General features: G+C 39.5%; 1 protein-coding gene across 4 annotated transcripts in view; it reads right to left on the bottom strand.

Annotated features, from left to right (window-relative positions):
* SEC24B (SEC24 homolog B, COPII coat complex component) overlaps positions 1-17,638 on the bottom strand; it is an 84,111-nt gene that overhangs the window by 27,112 nt on the left and 39,361 nt on the right. For all 4 annotated transcript variants that reach the window (XM_084626060.1, XM_084626061.1, XM_084626063.1 and 1 more), the window contains 7 exons: positions 17,000-17,109; positions 12,680-12,792; positions 5,156-5,274; positions 4,687-4,742; positions 4,146-4,352; positions 3,323-3,446; positions 2,273-2,431 (listed from right to left, as the gene is read on the bottom strand). In XM_084626060.1, the coding sequence (XP_084482186.1) occupies positions 2,273-2,431; positions 3,323-3,446; positions 4,146-4,352; positions 4,687-4,742; positions 5,156-5,274; positions 12,680-12,792; positions 17,000-17,109 (888 nt within the window). The remainder of the gene's footprint in view (positions 1-2,272; positions 2,432-3,322; positions 3,447-4,145; positions 4,353-4,686; positions 4,743-5,155; positions 5,275-12,679; positions 12,793-16,999; positions 17,110-17,638) is intronic.

Below are 17,638 nucleotides of genomic sequence, written 5' to 3'. Positions count from 1 at the left end.
ATGATGGTCAAAACCAAAATGGAAGCTGCCAGACATTTAAAAAATTTCATAGTAGAGCAGCGTCCACGAGATTCAAGTCTAGAATTAACAGGTGGCTTCTAGAACACATGAGTAAGAAGGAAAGCCAATTTGGTCAGGGGAAATTACAATCAGTTATAAATGCAATTAACATTTCAAGGAAAGACAAATATTACCGGTGAAATAATGGGATTATTTTTGGCCATAAAGGCCGATGAATACTTTGACTATGCTAAGATGTTGAATTTACAAGTCTGTATAGCTAAAGAAGAAATCATAAGACCCAGTTCTTATAAAGCAGTGCACCATGTCTCTAGTCATTTAATTTTAAAAAGGGATGGTCTAGGTGTGTTAGAGACTAGCACTCAATGAATTAAATGTGTTTGGACTTTTTAAGTTCCAGAACTGAATATTAGAATTTTTTTTTTTTTTTTACACTGGGTAAGCAAAAATATGGTATAAAAGTTTTGCTGTTCTCCTGCATTTACAGTTAATTAGTAATGAAATCAGATTGAAGCAGAGCAAGAAGAAAGGAATGCATATCACAGCAATAAACTACTTCCTATGCATTTAGAAACTAGTCACTTATGAGAATCATTCAAAATCAGGACATACATCACCAAGTTCAGTAAAATAAACTGCATAAAATCGAAGAGTTCCAAATTTAAACACTCTGGAATTTAACATTTGTTACAAATGTTCACTGAACATTTCGTAAATTTCTATAGAATCACACAGTAGTTTTGAACCTTCATTCTAACTACTACTCCACAGATATAAACCATGATATATTAGACCATTCCGAATCATAGGACATAGTATATAACGTACTCAAATGATGCACAAACAGGTAAATTAGCGCACGAGAGAGTCTCATTTACATAACAAGTGAACCCCTGCAAAACATCAGTGATGTTTTTCTAACTCAAAAAATTATGGAAGAGTTAAGTCATTGCATTCATTTCACAACATAAACAAATGGCTATGCCTTGGGAGAGCATTACTGACTCCAGACTGGATTTAATTTCTTCTTGACTCATGTAGATTATTCTGATGCCCAAATTAAACTTTTGACTGGTACTAACAAGTTAGTTAATTTATCAAAGGCTGTACTTGTCCTAGTTAGACTACAGAATGTTACATTTAATTGCACATCCTATACACCACCGCATTTTTGATTAAGCAGGATGAACTGTACTTTTCATATCAATCATCAGCATATGGAGAATTCAGCTGTACACAATACTTAGAGATTAAAATGTCTAGCTTGAAATTAATGTACCTTTAGTTTTTTTAAGTTATAAACAAGTGTGACATTAAGCATCAATGGCCAATTTTTGCAAGAAAAATTTCTCCTTTCAGAGCACCTTAAATGTATTCAATTGACACTTTAGGCAAAATTCACCCTAGTGTGAAAGGCTCATGCAAGGCTATCAATACTATTTAAGATTTGTGATAGGCAGCAAGGATTGTGAAGGCATAAGCTGCATCAGAGGAAGGGGACAGGGCTGTTCATCCCTGAATGCAACTCAAGGTAGATTTTATTTTGGTTCACATAACCCAGAGCAGAAGGCAGTGATGGGACAGGAGAAACCATCAGATCTATAATTCATCATGTTATCTTAAGGAAAATCTTCCATAGTATTGCTGGTGGACAGCAAAACCTTTAGGAACTTTTTAGTGATAATATAAACATTGACCGAAAGAAAGCTGTACTTTTTTCTCAGATACAACTTATCTTGCCTGGGAAACCTGAGGCCTAAGATTTTGGTTCTTCTTACCTAATATGCGTTAAAGTTATCATTTGAGTACGCTGTGCAGAAAGTTATAGTAGCTACTGTAAATTTCTTCCTAGCAAATTGCAATGTAGACACAGGGGATCATGTCTGAGGCACTGCATGCAAACAGGATTTTTCTTCTGATTTTTTTTTCCCAGGGTATGAAAAAGGTTTTAAATATGAGCTACTATTCTAGCGGATATAGAACAAGAAAATGCATAGGTGAAAAATACACTCCATATTTTATCCTAAGGTTTTTAAAGAGAGTTAAAGTCCAAATGCTTAATGATGTAGGTATTATAATCAAAAATAGTAAAAAGCTGACCGCTCACATACAGGTGTTCTCAAATGAGCCTTTTTAAAAAAGTGAAACACATTTTGCCTCACTTTACCTCAATTATCTACTGCAGGCAATCCCTAGCTTAATACACATTCTGAAACTTCTTGTAAAAACAATTCCAAGATGTAAGCCATACCTTTTGTACATCTTATTCTCATGACTGCCTCAAATCCAATCTTCCTTGTAAGGTATCTTTTAAGGTCTTTTTGCAATTTTTCTGCTTGAGCAGGATTGTGGCTATGATGGAAAGATGGATAATAATAGATGCATCCAGCAGAATACTTGGACATACAAGCTTTTGAGGAGAAAGAGAAATAGTTAATATTTATATATGAAGATGTGTAATACAATTTATTCATAAATCGAGTTGTTTTTTAAAAAGAAATATAATCCTTTGCCATTTTAACACAGATTAGCACATTAGAATGAAGGAAAAAAATTAAACTGGAATTTAAGCCTTAAATAGCTAATCCACAGGGTTTCTGAAGAGCAAGTAAAGGGTGCTATAATGGAGAAGGGGCGTACAACCACTAGCCACCTGGTTAGGTCAGGACACCTGAAAAGAATAAGGCCTGTTCCAACTTGCTGGAATCCCTATTCTATTTTCCTGATGTGATCCACCTCTGTTCCGGCCAGTTCCCAACTTCTTACTCAGGCCAAGAACCAGGAAGGGGACAGTGAGTCATCCTAGCCACTCTTTATTACCTATATACACACTAGTAAATAAGCATTTTAATGTGGCATGCCACATTGAGAACTGTACAGTATTCATGTAGACATAACTAATTTCTGGTGTGCAGAAACATGTTTTGATTTAACCTTTAGAAAACTAGATGAGAATACTTTTCTTACACATTCAACATTGACCATTAATAAACTTGTCTTCACTCATTCACTCTCTCACTCCTCAAGTTGTTTCCTTTCCTAAACATAACAAGGCCATCTTTTATCTCCTGCAATGGCAGAGCATCAGAATATAAGATGACTCACACACTATTAGCCTGCCCTCCCTGTGCTTTCCTGTTGGTTTCCATTCCAGCTCCTCCACAGCAGAAGAGTCATATTTAGGGAAGTGTTAAAATACCCATGGACACAATTTAAGGGCTCCTGAAGGAGCTTTGATTTTAATGTGAGTTTAAAACACAAATTGTGGAAGCAGGTAAAAAGACAAAATAGAATCTCTTACCTAGAGAAGCCAGGTCAGAATACTGAGAACTTAAGAGAAACAAATCCACAGCTGTTTGCTGTCCTGAGCAGTCCAGTGCCAACTTTTTGTAAAAATCTGTGGCGGGGCCAAGATGCTGTACAACCTTTAGTAAAGGAAATTATACAGCAAAGAGTACAAGTTGGGAGCATACTACCAACACAATAAACGTGTTATTAAATAAAAACACATTATAAAAGATAAAAGTACAATATTTAGTATTTTCTTACAATAATCATTTGTAGTTGCTTACTAACTTTTGCAGAAAAGTATTTTTTTCTATTCTGAACCTCCTGTTAGTTTACATACATAATCTTCCTTTCAGGAAAACATATGTTCAAATACAAATAAACGTTCTAACAATGTGCTGTTTAAACTACAACACACTCATGGGATTTCTAAAATAACAAAAGTGACAAAATATTAAAGATAAGAACTGACATTTCAGAATCCTTGTTGGTTTGGCACAGATGTTCATTCTGGTTCTAAGCCCCTGTCTGATGGAGACAGTTAAAATAAAAAGCACTAGTGGTATTATTCTTCCAGCACTGTCTGACTACCAGTTTGGTGATGGATTAAGGAAATCTGCTCACTTGCCTTGAAGACAGAGGAATATAGCATAAAATGTTTATAATTAAATTCTTATTAGACTAATATAGATGTGCTGAAGAGATATTTAAAAGCTAGCAAGTTGCAACACAGTAAACAAATACAAAAGGTAGCTTGTACAAACTAGATTAGAAAAACACTGGAAGTTTTTAGTTTCAATAATAATGAATGATCCATCAAAAAAAGTTAATAGTACCTTTGTGCTTGATCTTTGATTGGGATCTTCTCTGGAATGCAAGAGCCCTGCACCCAAGGATGGTAACTGTGACTGAAACACAGATATGCGGCCACCTGTTGGAGACATCAATTTAAAGGCAGCCTGAAGCGCAGGACCCAGTGCGCTGTGTGTTTCTCTCGTATTGGTGAACATATTTGGTAGTGCATTCAATAAATCTTTTATCAGCTGCAAAACAGATTGAAAGGTATTATTGCCAAAATAGGGATGTAATTTCTCAGAAGCTATACTGGCATGGCATGAGCATCTGGTGCTCAATATTTCAGCTTATCTTAAACACATTGTATGGAAATATTAATATTAATAAAATGGCAAAACAGGATTTCAGTTGTACACTACAATACTATCATGAATTCCAGCAAAATTAAAATGTTGGATTTAAGCATTATGTACAGGATATAGACTTGAAATCAATGGAATTTAACTGCAGGCTGCATAAAAATATTTTTAAAATGTTTATTTTATCTATGAAACGTAATGCTACTTTTTTGATCAACCATACCTCTTTGCTTTCATGCAGATTTACAAGTAAGCTATCAGGTGTAGGTAAGAAAACATCTACGGAGGGAAAAATACAAATGTCATTAAAGAACAAAAAGCACATTCCAAACACCACAAAATATTAATTCAAATATAAATTAAAATATTAACAGTGGCACTGTTTTTTGTTTTTGTGTTTTTTTTAAAAAAAGGATTAAATAAACCCTGTTTTTTTTTTTGGATATAAATACAAAATGTATTTTATACAGACAAAGACTGCTTTGTATCAGTGCCAATATAATTAACATCAGAGTTTCATTTTTCAGATCCAAGTATTTTGCAGTTTATTTTTGAAGTCAACTTATTTTAACTGATAACTTCACATTATGCTGCTATGCATATTCATCATATTTAAGCAGATTTTAATCGGTCCTTAAAAATGTGAAATAAACTCTTGAATATTTTTTATTCCTTTTCTTCTTGCTACTTACCATCAATATCCGAGACAATAAGCATTTGAGGCTGTGATAAACCTTCCTGCAAATTGTAGAACTGAACAGTGCTGTCAAATGTTATGAATCCTATTCTTGTTCTTGAATCTCCAGGCAACCTTAAGATAACAAAGCAAAAACAAATTAAATACAAAGCCAAAAATCCAGATCTCAGATACACTTCTGCAGCTTCCACTGATGTTAAAGGAAACCATGTTTGTGTATCTGAGTCAAAACTGGACCCTAATTGCTTAGGCCAGGTCTACAATAGAAAGTTTACTACTATAGATGTGTCAGATGTATGAGAAGGTCACATCTTTAACTGACATCGTATGCCAGGTACAGCCCTAGTGTAGATGCAATTATGATGGCCAGTATAACTTATTCCATTTGGGTAAGTGGGTTAAGCTATACTGGCAACAGAATTCATTTCTGGCAGAAGCTACATCTCCATTAGGTGAGTTTGCAAGTATAGCTAGACACCTAAATGTAGTTAAAAATACTTTTAGCATGAATAACCTAAGACAGACTGAATTTACTTATTTTAGGCAGTTATAAGAGGAGGCTACTTACCTATCACTGGAGGTTCTTCGAGATGTGTGGTCCTTATCTGTTTTCCACTGAGGGTTTACGTATACGCACCATATGCCCTGAGATGGAGAATTTGAAAGTAATAGTGTGTGTTGGTCCACGCATGTGCCCTTGCCTCATGGTTTCATCTGGGGCGATAAATGGTGGGGCATATCTACCGTGTATCCACTTCCTTCTCCACTGCAAATTGCACACATCTACAGCAGAGGGGAAGGAGGGTGGGAAGTGGAATACAGATAGTGACCACATATCTCGAAGAACCTCCAATTACAGGTAAGTAACCTCCTTTTCAAGTGATGAGTCCTATTGTATTCCACTGAGGGTGATTAACAAGCAGTATGTAAGTCGTAGGAGGCTGCAAGGATGAGGATGGAACAGGTTAGCAGAGGACAGCCATGCCGAATGAGACATCCGTCCAGAGTCCTACACCCAGGCATAATGCATAGAGAAGGCATGTACCAAACTCCACGTGGCCGCTCTACATGTCTTGAAAGTGGCACATCATGGAGGGTGGCCATTGTTGAGGCTTGGGCTCTTGGGGAATGGATGCTAACCCCATCCTATGGAGGCCACATGGATGTCTATGGGGTATGTCCTGCATATCGAGAGCTGTAAACTACATGCCTTCTCCATATGAAATGTGGGTTTGTGGATAAAGCAACTGAAACAAGCGAGATCCAGGTTAGGTCTCCACTCACCCTTCTGTTTGGGTATCAGGAAGTAAGTTGAATAGAACCCCATTCCTTGACAGTCCAGAGGAACCTGCTCTATTGCCCCTCTTGGTAGTAAGGAGTCCACCTCTAGGGCAAATATATTGGCATGAGAATGGTCCCTGAGGAGGGAGGGGGCTGTGGATGAGGTAGCGTAATGAATTCAATTGTACCGTCATAGTGGATGACATTTAGCGCCCAATTGTCGGTTATTGCACTCCAAATTAGTGAGAGGAGTGCTAGATGACCCCCGAAAGAGTTGTTGGCAGCAGGCGAGGTGGCTGGCAGCTCTCTGATGTTCCTCAGAAATATCTTTTCTGAGAGGGTAACATGTGTGATGAGGAAGGCTGTGAAGGTGGACCAGGAGAATGAGACTGTTGGGTCTTCTGGTGCTTGCATGGTGGTCTGTAAGGCCTCTGGTGGAAAATCTGGGAAGTCTGGTACCATTGTGCAGGCGGCAGGCGGTAGTATTTACACTTGGGCGCAGGTGGGTAGATACTCAGCGAACTGAGTGTGGCTCTTGAATCTTTGAATGTGTGGAGGGAATCGTCAGTTTTCTGATTAAATAGATGGGATTCATCAAAGGGGAGGTCCTCAATAGTAATTTTGTACCTCCCTGGGGAAAACAGAGGAATGAAGCCACGATTCCCTCCTCATGACAATGCCCATAGCCATTGAACATGATGAAGTATCTGTTGTATTTACAACTGATTGAAGAGCTGTCCTTGCCACCAGTTTGCCTTCCTCCAAGATTGACTGGAACTAGCCCCGATCTTGGTGCAGCAGTTTTTCAGCAAAATTCTCGTTTGCTGTAGTTCAGGAAGTCTTATTTGGCAAGCAATGCTTGATAATTTGAAATCCTGAACTGAAGGCTAGCTGAGAAGACAACCTCAAATCCCAGAAGTTCCAACTGTTTCCTCTCCTTATCAGTCGGAGTGAAGCATGGGTGCTGCTGTCTGGACTGCTCCGTCATGGCCTGTACCATAAGGGAATGCAAGGGTGGGGTGGTGGTGGTGAGAAAAGCAACTCAGACCCCTTAGCCGGTATATAGTATCGTGTACAGAGGCGTGCGTACGGCCAGAATGTGCCAAACTCTTCGAGATTCTGGAGGATGGCATCGCTGACAGGCAGAGCAGCCCTACCCAGCAGCAATGAGTGAAGGATGTCCAGGAGTTGATGTTGTGTGTCTTGTACCTCCTCCAGGGGAATGTGAAGTTCATCCACCACCCTACGCAGGAGACCTTGGAATTACTGGAAGTCATCTGAGGGTAAGGGGGAAACCGAAGTCACTGCAGCAACTGGTGAGTATGATGGAAAATGCTCCTGGCTCCAGCGATACCACTGGAACGAGACTCAATGGGTCTTCATAATTGGCTCTGAGCGTCTACTCAAGGGCACTCTAGACGGGAGAGAGGTGAAGTCTCCCTTACAGAATGGGTGGATTTCGAGGGTGGGTATTAGGGCCAGGGTCCCCATTAGGGCCAGCATGATGGATCTGGAGGATGCTGCAGTGGGCCCCAGGATGTAGGGAGCCAGTGGCTCCTCGGCACTTGGAATGGAGCATATTGCAACGATGTAGATGGTGTCTTTGGGTACTCAGTGTCAGTAAGGGATGGGCAATCCCTGCACTTCATCCGATTCCTCAGAGGACACGAACTCAGACACTGGTTCCATCAGCAGTACTGCTGGATCTGGTAGAAGCATATAGTGAAGGGTGCCTTAACTGCAGCACATTCTGGATAGGAGATCTGGCCTCCCTCATGTGGATGGTAGCAGAAGGTTCTTCCAGGGCAAACAGTTCCTGGGGCTCTGGCACCTTTCCCAACTACCCTGGTGTTAATGGTACTCTTTCCGTAGTGGGAACGGACGCTAGAGTGGCAGACTTTCCTGGAGCAGGCATACTGACATTGACGGCATGCGCACCTCAGTACCCAGTATCGGTGTGGGTTCTTGTCATGTTTATGAGTCTTGGAGCACACTGCTTCCCCACGGCTGGAGTTTGTGGAAGGAGCCTCCCCTTTCTTCACTTTGGAGGAAGTGCCATGCTTATGTGCATGCTTCCTTACCTCCTGACTAGGCCCTGGCATGGGATCCACAGTGGTGGTACCACCAGAGCTGGACCCTGTCTCCGTAGCCAGAAGTGCACTCCTGGTTGTCTCAGGCCGATGTACAGGGGTTTCCCTGGCTTGGGTCCAAATGAGGTCTCATGGTGACTTCCAGGAGGTGCTTCTTGAGGTGGAGAGACCAGCCTTCACAGGTACGGCTTGGGACAGACTGACAGATACTGCACCTGGATGAAAAGGTGGACTGCTCCCAAGCAGTAGAGGCAGCGCTGATGTTCATCACCGGCCGAGAAGGAAGGAGACACACATGTTAAAGCCTGGGGTCTCCAGCATGGTCCAGTATCCGTGCATGGGTGTGGGTGGTGGTGGTGTATACATGTAAACAGATCCCCCAAGTCCTAATTCCACTCTAAATAACTACTAAAACGATGAAAAACTATGTAAAAACAGTAAAAGACTACCAAAAAAACCTAACTACATACAACTATACACTTTTTAGGTGCATCACACAAGAGGACACTAAGGGCGGATCTACACTACTACAGTAAATCAAGCTAATTTATGCAACTTCAGTTGCATTATTCACGTAACTGAAGTCGATGTAGTTAGATCCACTTACCGCAGTGGCTACACTGCGCTGTGCTGGCAGGAGAGCATCTCCCATCGACCTCCTTTATGCTTCTCGGGGAGGTGGAGTACATAAATCACACTGATTTAGCGGGTCTTCAGCAGACCCGCTAAATCACCACTCATTGCATTAACTGCAGCAGTGCCGATCTATCAGCAAGTGTAGACATGCCCTAATAATTCTTACCTGGATGATGCGGTGGTAAGAAGAAACTGGAGAAGCGGTCAGTCCACCCCACCCTTAATCACCTTGGATGAAACCATGCGGCGAGGCCAGGTCACATGCGTGACCAGATCAACAGATGCTACTACTTTCAAATTCTATGGCTCCGGATGCGTGGTACACATACTCAGTGGAATACAATAAGGACCATCACTAAAAGAACTTCTGTTACAGTGCTATGCTTTTGCAAAAGGAAAAAAAGGTTCTCTCCATTTATCATGTGATGTTGCTATGGGACAATAGCCTGTGAATGGTTACATATTGCAATTCACTTGGCATTGCAGTATAAAATTACTAAATAGAAAGTAACAAGGATAGTTGGGTACTGAGAAGTGCCTTCTTGGCTGCCCACTCAACAATTTAAAAAAAAAAAAAAGAAAAGAAAAAAAAATATGTGATCCCAATGTTTCCTGAACAGGTTAGACAATCATGATAAAAAGCAGAACTATGCTTCCAGATGTCATTACAGATCAGCCCTCTTAAACAGGTCAAACTTCAACAATACTTTTGGGTTTACTGCAGAGGATTCAAATTTGTTTGAAAAAATTATTTATGATAGCAAGAACTAAGCTGTATTATAATGCACCTAAATTTACTTTTACTTTTCTTTTTTCTCCTCCCTTTATTCTTACATCTTATCTTTTCTCGTACTTTCCCCTCCTTATAGCTTTACTGCAGTAGTTCTCAAACTTTTATACTGGTGACTGCCTCTGAGTGAGACCCCTCTTATAAATTAAAAACACTTTTAAATATATTTAACAGCATTATAAATGCTGGAGGCAAAGCAGGGTTTGGGGTGGAGACTGACAGCTCACGACTCCCCATGTAATACCCTCCCAAACCCCTGAAGGGTTCCAACCCCCAGTTTGAGAACCCCTGCTTTATTGGATCTGTTTAATCAAAATCTGCAATGTAATATTCCAGAAAATGTCCCTCCTAACTGCCTCCCAACAGAAAATTAAATCTTTTGTTTTCATCCTTTGTTAGAGAAAAATGCCAGTAACTGGTGCAATGGTGATTTGTTTATTTAAACTCTAATATGGAAATGTAAGATGTGCATGATACATCCCATATGCTTCAGAGGTAGGATACTTGCTATGCGTATTCTCTGTGTCAAATAGCAATAAAAACACCAAGTGAATGCAAGTTATAAAGTGGCATTTCAGCAGAGAATACTTTATCAAGCTCAAAAGTCCCAAAACTGAATGCAAGAAAAACCAAACCAAAAAAGTTTTTAGGGCTGTCAAGCAATTAAAAAAATTAATCACAATTAATTGTGCGATAAAAAATTAATCGTGATTAATTGAACTGTTAAACTATAATAGAATACCATTTATTTAAATATTTTTGGATGTGTTCTACATTTTCAAATATATTGATTTCAGTTACAACACAGAATACAAAGTATACAGTGCTCACTTTATATTCATTTTTTATTACAAATATTTGCACTGTAAGAAAGAAATAGTATATTTCAATTCACCTAATACAAATACTGTAGTGCAATCTCTTTATCATGAAAATTGAACTTATAAATGTAGAATTATCTACAAAAAATAACTGCATTCAACAATAAAACAATGTAAAACTTTAGAACCTAAAAGTCCACTCAGTCCTACTTCAGCCAATTGCTCAGGCAAACAAGTTTGGTTACAATTCGCAGGAGATAATGCTGCTCACATCTTGTTTACAATGTCACCTGAAAGTGAGAACAGGTGTTCGCGTGACACTGTTGTGGCCGGCATTGCAAGATATTTACGTGCCAAATGGGCTAAAGATTCATATGTCCCTTTATGCTTCACCACCATTCCAGAATATAGGTGTCCATGCTGATGATGGGTTCTGCTTGATAACTATCCAAAGCAGAGCGGACCAATGCATGTTCATTTTCATCATCTGAGTCAGATGCCACCAGCAGAAGGTTGGTTTTCTTTTTTGGTGATTCGGGTTCTGTAGTTTCTGCATCAGTGTTGCTCTTTTAAGACATCTGAAAGCATTCACCACACCTTGTCCCTCACAGATTTTGGAAGGAACTTCAGATTCCTAAACCTTGGGTCAAGTGCTGTATCTATCCTTTGAAATCTTAGATTGGTACCTTCTTTGCGTTTTGTCAAATCTGCTGTGAAAGTGTTCTCAAAACGAACGTGTGCTGGGTCATCATCTGAGACTGCTATAAATTAAATATATGGCAGAATGCAGGTAAAACAGAACAGGAGACATTGAACTCCTTGGGGGAGAATTGTGTCACAAATTTAATTAACGCATTTTTTTTTAAACGAGCATCATCAGCATGGAAGCACGTCCTCTGGAATGGTGGCTGAAGCATGAAGGGTCATATGAATGTTTAGCATATCTGGCACGTAAATACCTTGCAACACTAGCTACAAAAGTACCATGCAAAATCCTGTTCTCACTTTCAGGTGACATTGTAAATAATAAGCAGTCAGCAGTATCTCCAGTAAACGTAAACAAACTTGTTTGACTTAGCAATTGGCTGAACAAGAAGTAGGACTGAGTGGACTTGGTAGGCTCTAAAGTTTTACATTGTTTTGTTTTTGAACGCAGTTATGTAACAAAAAAAATCTACATTTGTAAGTTACACTTTCACGATAAAGAGACTGCACTACAGTACTTGTATGAGGTGAATTGAAAAATGTTATTTCTTTTCTTTATTTTTACAGTGCAAATATTTGTAATAAAAAATAATAATAATATAAAGCGAGGACTGTACACTTTGTATTCTCTGCGGTAATAGAAATCAATATAGTTGAAAATATAGAAAAACATCCAAAATATTTAATACATTTCAATTGGTATTCTATCGTTTAACAGTGTGATTAATTGCGATTAATTTTTTTTAATCGCAGTTAATTTTTTTGAGTTAGTTGTGTGAGTTAACTGCAATTAATTGACAGCTCTAGTTATTTTATATCCTGAGGCAAAATATTAGAAATTTAGAATTGATGTAAGGAATATCCATCTTTAGCCATAGCTATTTTGAGTATTCACTATATAATTCTTGGATTATCTAAACAAAATGCTTTGCAGATCACTTCTAATCATATTCATAAAAAGATATTCTTTGCCATTATACAAATGGTCCTAAGTTACATGGCCATATTCTTTTTCTACACTACTACAGACATTTCAAAATCTAATTTAGTTAGCAAAACATTTGCCCTGTATCAGTAGGTCCTGTAAATACTGTATGAAACAGTTACAGTAAAAGATATACCATAAGTTAACATTGCAGCCTGCTCACAATTATAAAATAAAGTCAACCTAAAAAGATGATGTTGTATATACTTACTTGTCTAGGTTTTCCAGCAATGACTGACACACAATTGTCAAGTATCCAGCTTCCACTGCATTATGAGACACATCTAAAACAAACAAGTACACTGCAGGCTGAGGAGGACGAAGCTGTAAAATATAAAAAGGAATTCAAAATTCTTATTTTAAAGGGTAAAAAATGTTAATGGATAACATTCCCTGGGGGAAGGGGGGTGGGGGAAGAGGAGCAAGAGAAGGAAGGGAATGCCTTGCAAAAATGTTTAAAAATATATCCTATAATTAAATTAACCAAAAATTAGATTTATACCGTCATTCTGGGTTTTCAATAAAGTAAAATAAAAGAAAATCTGACTTGTGTTAAGTTTATCATTAACGTAGAAAACAAAATCAACATCTTAGTCTGTCCTTTTGTCAGCTGGGTCAGAGGAGAGCCTTTGATGTCAACTGTAAAATTTATTCTGAAAAATGGCACTGTTCTTTCAGAATGATGACAATGACCCAATTTACTATTCTGAATTACAATAAACATCAGCATTACATTGCTACCATAATTATAATTATGTGTATATTTAAGGAAATTCTATATTCCATTATCTAATCTCCTTAGTCAGAGTTTCAGATCTAAAATAAGATCCAATCCAGCAAAGACTAGTGGTGAATTTAAATTTAACCAACCTGATAGAAATTCAGTAGCTTTTGTGAAAAGACCATTTTAATCTTATTTATTTGCAGCTATGCTTTCTGTAACTGAGTTAATACAGCACTGACCCTGCATTTCTTCTCCTCCCGCTCTGAAACAGAGAGGACTGATGACCACTCAGAATAAAGAATTTTGGCACCAGAGAGACTTCTCTTAACTCTCTGGTTTGATTCCTTCTGACAAAAATAAAATAAAATTTATTTACTTTATCTTTCTACTCTAGATGAAAAATCTTATCCTTTCCATCCAAAAGCCAATTTCCTCTTGGATGGGTGTTTGTGCTGTCTTGACCCACTCATGGAAAAAAAATCTGCAGGTAAATGGGACTCAATTTAGTCTGGGACTCAATTTAGATTGGGGCTATTACAGCATAGATCCTGGGTTCTTGAAGTAACCCAAAAGATAATAAAAAAAGGAGGTATGACTCACTATTGGGAGGGACTATCACTTCCTCAACCTATACCCATACACACTGATTCACATAACTAGTACTTGTCCATTCCATCCTCAAATACCCTTTTGATGTGGACAAAAATCAAAATAAAATACTGGTTACTGAGGAGGCCCTGCGATGCAGGTAGGAGAAACAGGGAGGAGAGACACCCTTTTCTTCCTTTGTCAAATATATATGGAAGTACAGTTGTAAGCACACTGCAGCTGAAGACTACATGAGCAGATGTCTGTTGGTTTAACTCCTGAGTATCCACAACTTTGAAGGCTATTCCTGAGGTATGAGAATCAGTAGGGCTCTGCATCACACAATAATTTCCAGCACTTTCCAGGTGAGGAAATGGAGGGACCACATAAACTACACAGAAATCCCAAAGACTGATAATGCGTCATGAGCCAAGAACTTCCTACTCTGGGTATCTGCTGTAGAATTGATTGCATTTAATATTTTTTCATGTCACAAAGAGATGCCAAGGTTGTCACACACTACTGGCTGCTAACATTTGTATGGGAGCACTTCAGAGCTGTTAAACCAGTCTGTCTGTAGGTTCAAGCATCCAAGATGCGCAGAGCTCATGGCTGAGAGCAAGCTCCCTGTCCATATGAATGGGGAGTGTTTCTTCCCCCTTGTTGATTTAGGTGCACAACCACTGCTGTGTTGTCTGAAGTTTATCAGGATACATTTGCTATTGCTCTTTGCAGAATGCCAAAAAAGCCAGTCTCACTCCTCTTAGGTGCAGTTATGTAAAGTGCCTTTCTTCTCAGAGACGAGTCTGAGCTAGTATGGAACCTGTGCAGAGTCCTCATTCTATTAGGTTTGTTTCAGTTGTGACATGCACCCTGTTCAGTTTTTGTGCAGGTCTTTTCTGTACTGGTGCTTCCACCACTGTAGAGTGTTTCACTTATCGGGCGTCCAAAGTTCTCTCTCAGAGCTTGATCTAATGGGATTGCTATTTGCTGAGCGTGTCCTAGAGCAGAACTTTTTCTTTCTGAGGCCCCCGCAACATTCTATAAAAACCTCCACAGCCCACCTGTGCCACAACAACTGTATGTCTGCATATCCAGTAGATTAAAAGCCAGGGCTGGCATTAGCAGGTGGCAAACAGAGCAATTGCCTGTGGCCCCACAGGGGACTCCGCAAAGCTAAGCTGCTCAGGCTTTGACTTCAGCCCTGCACGGCTTGGGCTTCGGCTTTCTGCCCTGAGAAGCAGCAAGTCTAATGCTGGCCCTGCTCTCTGGTTTATTTTGGAGGACCCCCTGAAACTTGCTCGTGGCCCCTCCTGGGGGTCCCAGACCACTGGTTGAGAACCACTATTCTAGAGTGCCACATTTCCCTCATAACCAGATTGCAGCACACAACCCTCAAGCCTCAGAGGGATCAGACTACAGACTGAGATGCAAAGTGAAATTGCAGGCTCAGGTCTAAAGACAGTTCAGTTTTTAAAATCTCTCCTCCTCTGGGAAGACATTGCCTTGTTCAATAACTGTCAATGCATCTAGACAGGTTAGAACCTGTACCAAGCAAAGAGCATTCTTCTCATGCTTAACTAAGAGGTCTATGTTCTTGAACATATTCCAAGTTTCAGCCATTTCCCCCAAGGTTCTGCAGCTTCACAATGATAAGTCAGCTGACCAAACTTGGAATCTTACAGAATCCCCTCCATGAGAAGGCAGTTGCACTCACAGATATGACTATTGTAAACACCCTCAGTATTGAAGCCAGCCCAAAGGGCAGGGAGTGGTACTAGAAATGCCAGTTCAGGGTGAAAATTTGATGTTATGGGAATATGAAGACATTCTTTTTAAAAATCTACTGAAGAATTTTTTTAAATCTCCTAGTCGATCACAGCTAATATAGACTGGAGAGACTCAATCTTGAATTTGAGTCTTGAGCATTAACCCACTTCAGATCCAAAGTGGATCTTGTCCCCACCTCTATACCTTTTGGAACTACCAATTACCTAGATCAAATTCCCATCAGCTGCTGCTCTCTGAACAATTGCTCTGATATCCAAGAGATGTTTCACTGTCCATAGGTCAAGTTCCTCTTGATGGGGCGCGGGGGGTGGGGGGGAGGGAGAAAATGGCAACCCTGAGGAGAGGGGAAGAGCTTAAAGTCAGTCTGGGACACAAATGACAACTATTGACTGAAATGATCCCTTCCTGTTACGATATAAAGGAAGAGATCCTTCTTTCTCTGAATCACTGCAAACAGAGGAACACTGACAGCTCTGGAAGGCCACAAAAAGCAGTGTAGACTTTGAGTCTGATTTCAAAAATGAATAACTCCCTCCCCTTTTAAATCCCAGACCGAGGTGTGTATTTAATAGATCATCTTCTGGAGTGGCTTTTAACTGATGAACGCTTACACTTCGTAGCCTGTGAAGCTGGCATCATAGAGTCACTCTTATAGATTACTGTCCTCAACACCTAAATATTTCGTATCCCCGTTTAGAAAAAAAAAAACTCTTCTTTGCACAAAGCACTATCATTCTGCCTGTACTGCTGCTGGCTCAGTGGGCTGCTTCCACATGTTACACTTTTAGAACCTGCCTCAGGCTGCAATGGAAGCCCCACTTTCTGGCCAAGTGCTGGTCAGCAAAGCATGGTTGATGGTGCCCAAAATGCTATTGTAGGATGCATAAAAGCTAGGTATTCTCTTATCGGAAAGATTTTCAGGCCCCGTTTCCGTACTGAACTGTATTCAAGATGACTATCAGAGGGTGGCTGCAGGTTGCTTTCTAGTTGTTAATTTTGTGAGAGATAGGAATTAATCTGGGGAATGAAGGAGTTCTTTGGAAGATGCCAAAATTCTGTCTGATCAGTCATTGGTCTTGCCCACCTTTCCAGAGAAAAGGAGAAAGCCAGAGACTGCTGTAGCATTCCCAGTCACAGAATGCGTTTGGTGGTCTTTGACAAATTAGCGTGTAAGTGCCCACATCACAACCGGTATTAATTGACACCTTTACTGTCAGTTTTGGCAGAGAAAGATTCAAATGGGAACTGAGACAATTAGTCTTTCAATCCTAGGGGTCCCTCCAAGTGAAAACTGAGACACACTGGTAGGGCACCGTGGGGAAGTTTGAAATGTGAGTGATGTACACAGTTTTCAGTGGTAAATAGGGTTGTCACTCTAGCATCTTGCACTAGTATTAAATTCACATACTTAAAAATATATATTTTTACCATGTAGTCTGAAGAAGCAATGAACTCCACTGTAGAATTCTGGACCTCTGGCCGTTTATGAGGCTCCCCATAGGATCGTGTCAAAGGGTTATACATAAATTCTTCAGGAACTAAACAAAAATTATGAATCCAGAGTAAATTATTCACTGACAGGTACACAGATTTTGTGCCTAATGACAAAAAGCAGCAATTAGACCATAAACATTTAATGAGTATGTAAATAAGGAAACAATCCGTGTTGTGAAACCTAAATATCAAAGTTAAAAGAACTGGAGGCAAGAATGTCTATTTTATGAACAACAAGGTACATGTATACTCTGTGCTTCCAGTGCCCTACAATGACATCTCTACATGCACTGTATTTATGAAACTGGTCATCATCTTTGACTGTTGTTAATTATGACCCTGACTTGATTATGCTAGTAGACAGTAGGGAAAATTGCTTTTAAATTATATAGCTCAGGTTGTCCAATCTGATATGGTGCTCTCAGGCTCCTGACATGTTGCATGGTAGCCTTCACTTGGGCAAAATATAGGTGCCTTTGACAAATGATTTAGATATTAAAAATCCCAGATATTCTAGGTGAAAGACATCTCGGTTGTTGATATAAATGCAAGACATTTTAAATAAGTCAGGTA

The sequence above is a fragment of the Lepidochelys olivacea genome, assembly GCF_965140295.1.
Source record: "Lepidochelys olivacea isolate rLepOli2 genome assembly, chromosome: 4".
Classification (NCBI taxonomy): Eukaryota; Metazoa; Chordata; order Testudines; family Cheloniidae; genus Lepidochelys; species Lepidochelys olivacea.
Note: the sequence above shows the minus strand (reverse complement) of the source record. Positions and strands in the feature narration are given on the sequence as shown.